General features: G+C 33.0%; 1 protein-coding gene across 1 annotated transcript in view; it reads right to left on the reverse strand.

The window, feature by feature from the left end:
• Positions 1 to 355: 355 nt before the first annotated feature.
• HNRNPLL (heterogeneous nuclear ribonucleoprotein L like) overlaps positions 356 to 12,093 on the reverse strand; it is a 38,743-nt gene continuing 27,005 nt past the window's right edge. Inside the window, exons 8-13 of the mRNA XM_070476963.1 lie at positions 9,083 to 9,300; positions 6,215 to 6,336; positions 5,543 to 5,744; positions 4,796 to 4,853; positions 4,607 to 4,705; positions 356 to 2,065 (exon numbers count right to left, since the gene is read on the reverse strand). Coding sequence (XP_070333064.1) covers positions 2,010 to 2,065; positions 4,607 to 4,705; positions 4,796 to 4,853; positions 5,543 to 5,744; positions 6,215 to 6,336; positions 9,083 to 9,300 — 755 coding nt within the window. The 3' untranslated portion in view covers positions 356 to 2,009. The remainder of the gene's footprint in view (positions 2,066 to 4,606; positions 4,706 to 4,795; positions 4,854 to 5,542; positions 5,745 to 6,214; positions 6,337 to 9,082; positions 9,301 to 12,093) is intronic.

Genomic DNA, 12,093 nt, shown 5'->3' on the forward strand with positions numbered 1-12,093 from the left:
TGCATAAACCAGCAAGGTCCAGCCTACCACCCCAATCATATCTGAAGAATCTACTTGTCACTTTGGTAGGGAGAAAGCATTAAAAAGAATTCATATGTAAAGTCAATACTACTTAAAGCACATATAAATTAAATAAGCCCTGTCAACCATCCATAGGTTTGTCTCCTAAAATCTTAGGCACAAAATAATCTGTAACACTGATATCCATCTTAATTTTCAGAGGGCAAGGGAAGGAGACAACTATTACACAAACTCACAAGTTACCTTTTAAAATTAAGACATCTAAAATAATAATAATAATAAATAAATAAATAAAATTAAGACATCTCAATTTTACAACAAATGTAGAAAAGTATTTATAGAAGAGGGAAAAAAGAAGCTTTGTTTATTGTAAAGTCAGGTAAACTTTTGTATACAGCCCAGTACCATACATTTACAGAAGTTCATTCACAGGTTACCTTCAACATAACTTATTGGGTTCCATGATAAGGGTCTAAAATGCTTCTAGATTGAATTTAAAATTTCTACATCTAGAGGGCTAAAGGGACATTAGTCCACCGTTGTCAAAATGCAATGAGAAATGTTAATGTATGCTTCATTTCCATCAAAACTTTCTATTCAACAGCTCCTAAAACTTTTTTAAACCCCTGCATCATTTCTAAAAGGATTAAGGCAAACTGCTTTTTTGTTAAAATTCAAAATAAAGCTTTTTCAAGAGATCTAAATGGAACTGCTATATACAAATTTGTTTAAAACTCTCAGGATCAAGAGATTGGCTATTGCCAACTATAGATTTCATAGTTATTCAAGATAGATAAAACAAATTCTCCCTTCCATTAAAGATGAAAATAAAATGCCTGCATCAGTTTTCTATTATGAAAAAGCTATGAACCTGGTAACAGATGTTATAGTATAGTCTCTCAATACCATGCTCAGTCCTTACATCTTACTTGCCTATGTATAAGATATGTTTTGTTCCTTAAAAAAAGGAAAAAAAAAAAAAAAAAAAAGATCCAGTGGGAGAAAGAATGTTTAATAAATGGTACTGAAACAAATAGCTATCTATTTGGAATAAAAATAAAATTAGATCCTTATACCTTGTACCATGTAGAAAAATACATATATTACTGATGGATTTCAGAGTAAAAAATAAAAATGCAAGTACCCAAAATTCTACATACAAATTTAGGGAGTTTAGACTCCCTAAAGCCCATCCATGGATCTCAGATTATCTAGAAGAGGAACTGTTAATTATAACTTCTATTAAAATTTCAATGCCAAATACCAGATGTCTTTTCAAGATCAAGTCACATGCAACAAATGAAGATGAACACATTAACTCATTGTTGTAACTTTATAAAATCGCCAAACTGGAACTAGAAACAGAGGCATGTCAATACAAATGGACAATGACTTAAGAAGAAAAAAAAAATACACCAATTTAAATAAGTTTGAGTGCATACTGTACAAGTGTATCCATGTCTGCTAGACTTTCAGAAATATAAAATCAGCTAAATCTGTAGTACTTAAAATTTAACATATGCAATGTTATTCTCAAACTTGATTAAAATACTTAATAAATACATGTTTAATATGAATAACTGCAACATACTTAAACATCTAAACATATAATAGGAATTCTATAATATTAAAATGCAATACTTTCACCTGCATTAATCTCATACACAATGGAAAAATACTTGCAGATAATTAGCATTAAGAATGCAAATATATTTTCACTGTGGAAGAAAAATAAGATTAGAAATCATATATTTGTATAATCTACAAGAAAGTTGTAGATAGTCTACATTATGATATTCTATGTTAAAATGAAAGCAATATTTAAGTTTACAACAAATTTACTCAAGGCAAAATATTTATTACAGAACAGAATCTTAAATCAAAGCAAGGCAACATTAGATTAACCATTTTAGTTTCTTTTTTAAATGAAGTGTAGCTTTAAAATTGTAATAAAGGTAAAACATAAATTCTAACATGCTGGTCTCTTCTTATAAATGGGATGATGTAGAAAAGCAAAGCTTCAATGTATAGGGATTGGAACCATCTGTAAAATTAAAAAACAAAGTTAACAGTTTCCTTCATCAAACTTTCATGATAAAATTGAATTAGCAGAGTAAATTATTTCACTTTTTTAATAGTATTTGAAGAAGGAAAATTTCTATGTAAGGTAAAGAGAAGATTGAATTCATTCATATCTACTATCAGGTGAGCTAAATGAAAGCTGGAATATTGTCCATTTTACATTCCTGTTGTTCTAAACATCATTTGACACATAGGATGCACTCATAAATTTTTTTCTTTTTTTCTTAGTGAATTAATCATTATAGATAAACAGTATCAGGATTGGGCTTATTTAAGTCCATTTGCAAAATTCACTCTGCAGAAACTATCACCAATGGTAATCACTCTATAAAAGTTCATTCAAATAGTTTGGGAAATGGAATAAGATTGGAATGTAAAAGAAGATATCAATTAGCTGAAAAAGTTCTAAGAGAGTTAAGTATTAAATCTGATCAACAGGGCATATAAATTTTTAAATTGCTAAAGAAAAGAAGGGGTGGTATAATACACAAATATACTTTCATTTTATACATTCTTCTTTAACTTTTCAGAACAAGCAGAGAGAGTTCTTCATCAACTGATTATGCAAAGAAATAATTATGTTATCGTAATGTACCAGAATTTTAGTATTAAAAAAATTCCTATAAAAGTATATATATCAGCAAGTATTAGCGAGACACTGCAGAAGATTAAAAAAAAACTGTATCTGTCTTCAAGGAGTTTATAATTCATATATTATATTTTAATATATCTCAAATATGCATATAAAGTCTTTTAAAATCTTCCATCAAAAATTTAGCCTATTTATTTTTGTGACTAAGGTAAAATGAGAGGAGGTATTCCTACTTATTAATTTTTTACTAAGAAAATTTTCAATCAAGAAAAAATATATGGATCAATATAATGAACACCCACAAAGCTTCATTAACTGTCAACATCTGGTAGGCTTACTTCATCTGCCTAGTCTCCATACGCTTTTGGGATACTAGAATACTTTAAAGCAAATCCTAGATACGTTACTCCATCCATATATACTTCAGTGTGTTTTCTTCTTCCCCCCACTACCATTCATCATCACTCCTAATAAAACTGATATTAGTTATTCTCCTATTATTTATTTAGAAAGATAATGTTTCAACACCCTATAGATCCAGGAGCTAAGTAAATAACGTAGCACAAAGCTTCAAAAGTTAAATACTAGTATATTCTTTGCACTATAAAAAAGAGGTCATTTACCATCATAAAGAGAGTGACACTTGATTTGATACAAATTAAAATAATGTGGGATACCATTTTTCATCTATCATATTGGTAAAAATCGAAAGTCTGACAACACTCAGCACTGGTAAGAGAGTTGGGCAGTGGGCATTTTCATATACCACAGGTAGTAAACTCGTGTAACCTTTTCCAAGGACAATCTAGCAACATTTACCAAAACATAAACCTTTATGCTCTCTACTGCCCTACAAATATAAAACATGCAACTATTAGGATGTTTATTATAGTAATAGAAAAAACACAATTAGAAACAAGCAGTATTCATCACAGGGGAAATGGATAAATCAAGTAAACTGTGGTACATCACTATTAAAAACAGCTACTCTGTGTGGGGGGGGGGGTGGGGGAAGGGGGGGTAGCTTTACACATGCTGATACAGAAACAGGTCCAAGACATATTAAGTGAAAACAGCAAGGCACATAATAGTATGTATAGAAGAACCATTTTGTGTAAGTTTTAAAAAGGTAGATATATACACTGGGGAGGAAGAATGAAAGGAAAAGACAGAAAGGTTAGGGGTTATAGAAAGCTTTAATTTTCACTTTGTACCAGTATGTACCATTTGAGTTTTTTAGCCATATATATTTATTGCTTTCTTCTAAAAAGATCAACAGGATTTATGGAAGTCAGTCTCCAAGTGGGCCTCAAGGCTCTGTACCACCTCGTACTCACAGCCCTGTATAGCCGCCTCCTACACTGTACCACAGTTGGTCGGTGTGACCTTAAGATTACAGCGTAAGTGATATCATGGCACCTCCAGTAATAGGTTATGAAAGGCACCTGTGCCTTCTGTTTTGTTAGTCTTTTGCTTTCATCTCTCTTTCACTCATTCAAAAGCAAAAGAGCTACCATGAAATGGTCAACAGGGTTTGACTGTCCCTGCAAGAAAACACACGAGTGAGCATGGAACTGGATTATCCAGCCCCCAGTCATAAGACTTAAATGACTGCAGCTTTGAGACCAGAGCCAGAACCACCCAGCTAAACTGTACACAGATTACTGATCCTCAGAAACAGTAAGATAAATAAAGGTTTGCTGTTTTAAGCTGCTAAATGTTATGATAGTCTGTTACACAGCAAAAGGTCACTAATATAAGAATTATGAGGGTTGTGGAATTTATATGCCTTTTTAAAATTCGAACTTCTATATTATACTGTATTAAAAAAACTAATAAATGTATCTTTAAATTATCATCAATGTTCTGACAGTAACTCCCACTGAATAATTATGACACAATTTTACTTACTTGGAACTCTTATCTGATAGTGATTTAGTGCTGTGAGGGCTTCTACTGCATCAGTTTTGCATTCCCATTCTAAGAGCCCAGAAAGTGTTTTGGCAGAAGCTAAAACAAAACAAAGAAACACAAATCCACTTTTTATTTGCTTATCATCAAATTAACCAGGAAACTTAAAAAGAGGGAATGTGAACTTACGTTTTGCATCAAACACTTTATATTTGATGAATGTAAGAACTTCATGGTCATTACACAACTGTCAAAGAAATGTAAAGCTCCATTAAAAAAGGCCCAAATAATATTCCTACCTTTTTTGACCCCCTCCCAAGAAAGTAAACTTTATGGTAGCATTTACAGTTTTGAGTATGGCATGAATGAATTAAACCAAATGTTTTTAGATTAATAAGCTATATGAGAAAATCAATTAAAATGGTGGTATCCTATAAACTATGTATACAATTTTAGTGCTATACAATAAAGCCAATAAAGCTATACAATAAAGACTTGTAACTGAAACATATCCTCACAGCTGACCAGGGTTTAACTGAGTACCTAAGGTGGGGAGTGGTATTCTGGAAAAATCAATTCTTTTCTGAAGCATTTCCTGCAGTTAGGGGAAAATGCAGGGATATATAAAGTTCTGTTATGGGTGAGATTTAAGGACATGGTAAAAGAACTTTATAAATGCAGGACTAAGCATACCTCATTCTAATTCCAACTCTCAAAAATATTGAGCCACAAAACAACGGAAGACCAATGAAGGATGGAGGCCAGAAAAGTATGATGGTCAAAGAATGAACTGTATTAAGTGCCAAATAAGTAAAGAAAATACCAATAATATCAAAAGCAGAAGATGAACAGTGAGAGACTTAGAAACGATGTTAAACAGCCCATATGTGAAAATGAGCAACAGAACACTTCACACCATCCCCACTCCGTGCCCACCTTTGTGAAGGTCTCTTCCGTGACACACAGCGGCACATTGTAGTAGTGCAGCACGCAGGAGGGCGGCTGGATGATGTTTTTCGACGCTTGGCCAGCACTGGTGAAACGATTGTTTTTGCTCATTGCAAAATCCTTGTAGCTACTTGTACCATCCTCCAGCTCAAATATTTGACTTGGAACAACTGAATGTTGTTTAGACACACTAAAGATTAGAAATCAAAGAGGTATAGAACATACCTTTGTTAGATAAAAGCAGCAGCTGGCAGTCTCAAACTGTTAACATATATGCCTGAATCAATCCTAGCAAAAAAGGCATACGCAGCTATTTAAATACAATTTAAATACTTACTATTCACTATTTTTAACATTTAATATTTAAAGTTAGTTTGAGTTATAATCAATCGCTCTTACACTTAGAAAAACCTACTGAATATAATTTCATATTAGAAAACAAAAAATTGCTCATTTTAACATTTTGCTTTGATTATAAAACTATGTACAAGTAATACACAAAATCTAAATTATATGATCTGAAGTGTCTAAAATGACACCATTATAGCTGCTAGTTTCAGATGTGCCCTCAGTTCCATTAAAATATTCTGAAATGGAAACTAATGTCTCTGATAAAAAGGATAATGTTTTTTAAATTTACCACTTAAGATAAATAATTACCAAACATTAAGTCTTTTTCCAAACAATTTGACATTGTTAAGATGTGTGACAGCTCTTTCTACAGCATACTCATCGCCCATTTCTACTAGTGCTGTACCAGGAATGGTCTTCATAAATTTTACCTGTAAGTACAAAATCCCCAAAAAGGTGAACATTTAATTCCCTTTAACAGTAACAGAATTTCTAAAAGACATTATAAGTGGCTGATGGCAAGTAAAGAAGAACACCTGGAATCTTAACTTTATTCTGCTTTTCTATTAGACACTCGTAACTCTTATCAAAATGCAATAGTTTAAAACAGAAGACTGCAATTCTATTGTATAACACACTGAAGAAGAGCACAGGCTTACCCTAACTCTGTTACTTATTAACTGTGTGATGTGGGGCAATTCACTTCTCTGAGCAACAGATTTCCTTCTAAAATGGAGATAATGATAACATTTGGCAGAACTCATCAATATTTATTCATCCAATAAATATTTATTAAGTACCTAATATGTTTTAATAATCATGCACTGTACTATGTACTGGGGATTTAATGGCAAACATAACAGACATGGTCTTTTTTTTTAAGACATGTTCTTCTTAAAGCTTATGTTCAAGTAGGAAGGTCAGAAATGTTAAAGTAAATAATAATTACCAACTATTCAGCATGCTATTTATTGCCTTAGTAACAAACAAGATACTATATGAGAAGTAATACAAAATGACCTTGAGATAGCATTTCCAGTAGGAAGGCTTGGGCAAGGTAGGGGCAGTTTAAAATATCGGAAATACACGTTTTCACAACATCTTTGAGAGAAGCCATATTTATCCTCTCATATTATTCCAGTTTTAGTATATAATACTATAAGGGTTAGATGGGATAAAGTATGACTATCTTTCAGCATAGTGCCTATGCCTTGGAAAGTCCCTAAATATCTATTAAGTATTACTAACATTAATAACATATTAAACACAGTTCTAACCCGTTAACCTCAAGGAATAGTGAGAGTACTTAAACAACAAATTGCAACATAGCATTTATATCTATCACTGCAACTAATCAATTTTAATAGGCTATCCTAGTATTTTTATACTACACCTGTACTTGAACAAAACTCAGCTGTAGTGGGACTTTTCAGTTTTATTTGAAATCAATTGCGTTCCTGTGGGCAAAATTTCTCTCCCTTGATTTAATCCAATAACATTTCTACAAATATAATAGTGACTAAATATGTATGTGAAGTATGTAGTTCAACTGGTAAATCTCAAAAAAAAGAAGAAACTAACCATAAATAGATCTTTAAAGGACTATGATGGCTTAAAATGTATCATTTAAATTTTTTAATTTTTTGAGATGTGGAGAGACCAGAATTGTTCAAATAACATACAGAAAATTTTGTTTTTATTAGAAAGTGATTTTGATTTCTAAATGAAACAATAGTTCACAACACAAAAAAACAATGCTCTAAAAATGTTGATTAAATTGCCTGACTCCAGTTGTCTACAAATGTGAAAAGCACAAACAGAAAAGTAACACTATGTAAAGTAGGTTAAAATACACATTAAAGCATATCAATTATAAATCATGCAGTTCCTGGACCTTAACAGAACACCCAGATGTATAAATGTGTATATGAAAAACTCTGAATTACTTTTCTCAATGCTGCTAAATCTGTTCCATGTATTCTTGGCTAGTTATACAAGCAGAAATATTCCTTATGTTATCCCCTAAACCAAATATGGAATTTTCTTTTTTTCTTTTTCTGTTTCACATGGTCAAATAGGTAGCGGAAACTCTTTTTATCAGAGATGGTCCAAGTTACTGTCTCAGATCAAGGGGGCTTTAGAATTAATGAACTGAGAACTCAGAGCAGCAATTCCATGCCCCACCACATACACTTATGACTCACACACTGTACTTTCTTATATTGCTGTGAAAACAATACTAAAATCACTTAAAACAACAGGAAAAAACAACATACTACAGTACTGAAACTCAAATTAGCAAAAGTATCAAACAACTGGTAAGACTACCAATCATTTCCCCAGTTAAATTTTCCATGATTCTTTCAAAAATAGTTTAGAACATACTTTGTGACAGGAACTCTGATATCAATAAAACATCAAGGATCTGGGGAAAGCACAGAGTTATCTAGTGAAAATAAGGTTCAATGAAGTTTTAAAGATCTTCAAAGTATGTGAAATTTACATGTTTTGCTACTTTTTCAGTATAAAGCCTCCAGACAGAAAGTTTTGGACACAGTCTATCAAAGTGGGTTAGTTTCAAATACTGATTTGAGGTAAAAGCATGTTGTCCTACAGAAGATATTAGAACTCTAGCACTTGGGAGGCAGATGTATCAATTTAGAACTCTCCTAAAATTGATAGACAGCCAAGTGCTAAGACATGTTTATGTAAACAAGCTCCAAGAAAGTAACTGCTCTTTCAAAATCCCACAGTTCAATATGTTAAATACCAGAATATATCTAAAGTGATTTTAAAAGTATAGGTTTTATGCCTATAATATGCTAGTAACTGATTAAACTACTTAACATTTTAGACTTCTATTTATATTAGTAATTTACTCTGCTATTCAGCAGAAACTAACACAACATTGTAAAGCAACTATGCTTCAATAAAAATAGAAAAATATTTTTAGTATCAACAATCTACTCTGATCACAAACAAAAAACAATTTCTAAATTTCTACCTAATGAATTTTTAACTTATGTGGATCACTACAGAAAGAACCTGCATGCTCTTAAATACGAGAAGACACATGTATCTGCAGCCTTTTCAGATTTTCCTATTATATATTCCAGCAAAAGAAGTTAGTATAAAATGTAACTTTAAAAAATAATTTCTTAAAAAAATGAAACTTACCTTTTCAATATTTCCATATAAGCAGAATAGGTTGAAGACTCTTGAACAATTCATTTTTAGTTGATGTAATCCACTAACCATTACAACTGAACCAGAGGGATTTCCTCCATGCATGTAAGAGGAAGAGGCCTGTGGTAATGGATAGGCAACAAGCTCAGGTGTATCTCGAGAGCCCATTCTGTAACGACTTGGTAAAGGTAATAACGGACCATGGGATCCTATTAAAAACAAAACAAAATAAAACTTTAGCAGACACACTTCACCACACACAAAAACAAACTCTTATTAGCTAGGTTGATGCATATCCAAGGAAAACTCAAATGTATGAATATTCAAATATAACCTGTGGGAATTAACAAAAATCTGTATTTATTTGTACCAGATCCAATATACACTGACCTGCACACACCTGCATACACCAGGATTTAAGTTCTTATTTTTAAAAAGTGATTTTAACAAAAAAGTAAGATCAGGCTATGGATGGATGAAAAGGTATCAGTGTAAAACTTTGGGCCACTATATATAAATTATACATCAAACTCAGAAAAACCTGCCAACATCTTTTGGAGGATGGAATAATACAATAAAATCTTCAGTGAAATCTATATACAGATAACACCTTTAGTTCCACTAAGAAGCTGTCCCCTTGAATATATTTTACTATTAATGTACTTTCAGGCTAATATTGTATTCTCCTGATTCTAATTTAGGATACAAAAAGTCTAGTTATTATTTAGTTAATAACCCCCCACAAACACACTCAGAGGTTATCATTATTCAGCAACTTCCATTTTTTGAAACATCAAGAATCCAAAAGAAGATAATGCTTGAATATCTGAATCTGCTGTCACAGAAACACACACAAAACTATGTCTCTCATTCTAAGAATCTTTACTAAGAATCAACTAGCTAACTCCAGAGTAGGTCTAAGTAACTTCAATTTACTCAGTTTTCCCATCCATAAAAGACTAGAAGCAAAAGGAAAAACAAAGCTAGACTGAATGGAATAGACGGGAATGAAGGAGTCCAGAGAAACTGTGATACTAAGAGCTGGCAGAGGGCACATTTACAGGAAGAAGAGAGGCATAAGAACTGAGAACAAGCAATGAAGATGGAGAGATGTAACTCAAAAATGTAAACCCACACATCTTAGTGCTCCTGAAGTGAAGTGTTGGTCACTCAGTCGTGCCCGACTCTGCAACCCCATGGACTGCAGCCCACCCCTGTCCATGGGATTTTCCAGGCAAGATACTGCAGTGGGTAGCCATTTCCTTCTCCAGGGGATGTTCCCGACCCAGGGATTGAACCTGGGTCTTCTGCCCTGCAGGCAGATTCTTTACCGACTGAGCTGAGTCAGTGATTATAGAAGCATACTCTGGGGTGCATATAAAGATTTTCCTACTGTGCAAGAAACCAATCCAAAAACCCAAGACCTTCCCTCATTTTTCAAGAAATAAAGAATATGTAATGCCACTGGCTTTCAGTTTTATGTAAGACTAAGGAACACTTGTCATCTACTGAGTGAGTTACTAAGAACTACTATATTTTGGTATCATAGCACACTACTACAGCTTACGTGGATTCAATATTCAATATTCTAAATATAGCTGTCATTCATAACAACACAGAAATACTATCACTGAGCACATGTAAATATAGTGTAAATTCCTGCAATTTTATGGAGGCATACTTTATCAATATATCATCATCAGTGTTGCCTTATATTGGTCAAGGTTTTCAACTGCTCTTATTGTCCATAATCTAGTTTATCAAAACAATCAATATAGCTCATGGTGAGTTACTTGTTAAGTAACTACCTGTATTTCGGCCTCTCCGTATTTCCACCTCTAACTTAGACTATTACATATATGGTGGTGTTAAGTATCAATTATTCTTACTCCTACTGCAAAAATGCACATATATATTATACTACAACCAGCCCTTCCCCTAATACTACCATTTGCTTGTACAGTAATGCCACTACACTATTATGACTAAATTTTTTCACAGAAAGTGGGAAAATGTATGTTAGATAGGTAATGGAAACTTCCACTTTGCTGAAGTTGACCAAGGTCCAAAAACTCTAGATCCAATGCCACAGGTAACAAATTCAGTGCAAAAGATTAGCTGATGTTTGTAATGACACTGAGCCAGCAGGGTTAAATTATGCTATATACACTATTTAAATCATTACCTATATTAAGAAGACTAAAAATAAGTCTCTTAAAAGCTTTCTAAATAACTCATGCAACAAGTATTGCTGCTTCTGTTTTAAAAAAATTCACTTATGTGGGAGAATGCTATAAATGGCATTTTGAACACTTTGAAGGCCTTCCCCATCTTCAATACTTTAAAATCTGTACATTATTTTTTGCCACTTTTCAAGTATGAGGGCTTCTACCATGCATCTCACATGGCTGGACTTTCAAATAAAGATTTAAAGAATTCTGAAAGCACAGATTTGTACTGCTATAATAAACTAGTGAACAAGTTTAATCTATTAAATAAACTTTTTCCTTTTTCACATGCTATTATAAAGGAAAAGTCGCCTATGATATGACACCAAAATGCAAATGAACCTGCTTTGCTGAACTGCTGGCCTGAAGGGACACAGCTATGATTTGAAGCATCTGTAAAAAAGGCTCAGTATCACGAGCACTGACTCCCATCTTTGCTTTTACCCCAGTTTCTTCATGCTACTTCCCTCTTTAGTCAATCCTGATTCATCATTATCTCCTATCCCCCATCCTGCTTACTTCCCTAGGAAAACAGAGTAAACTTTCCTCTGAGACAAATGTTTCAATAAAAGCAGCTCAGAGCAGGTGCCCCTACACAAACCCACCACAACCATCCTTCAGCAGGACTCTTCAGAACCTGAATGATCCCTATTTAACAAACATCATTCCAAAGCGTTTTGCATCTCTCTTTAAGCTTACATCTTAAAATTTATACACACATACTCTCTGTTGGCATGAAACCAACAGAGAATTTCACAACAGGCTTTCAGAAAA

This window comes from Odocoileus virginianus, chromosome 2 (genome assembly GCF_023699985.2).
Source record: "Odocoileus virginianus isolate 20LAN1187 ecotype Illinois chromosome 2, Ovbor_1.2, whole genome shotgun sequence".
NCBI lineage: Eukaryota > Metazoa > Chordata > Mammalia > Artiodactyla > Cervidae > Odocoileus > Odocoileus virginianus.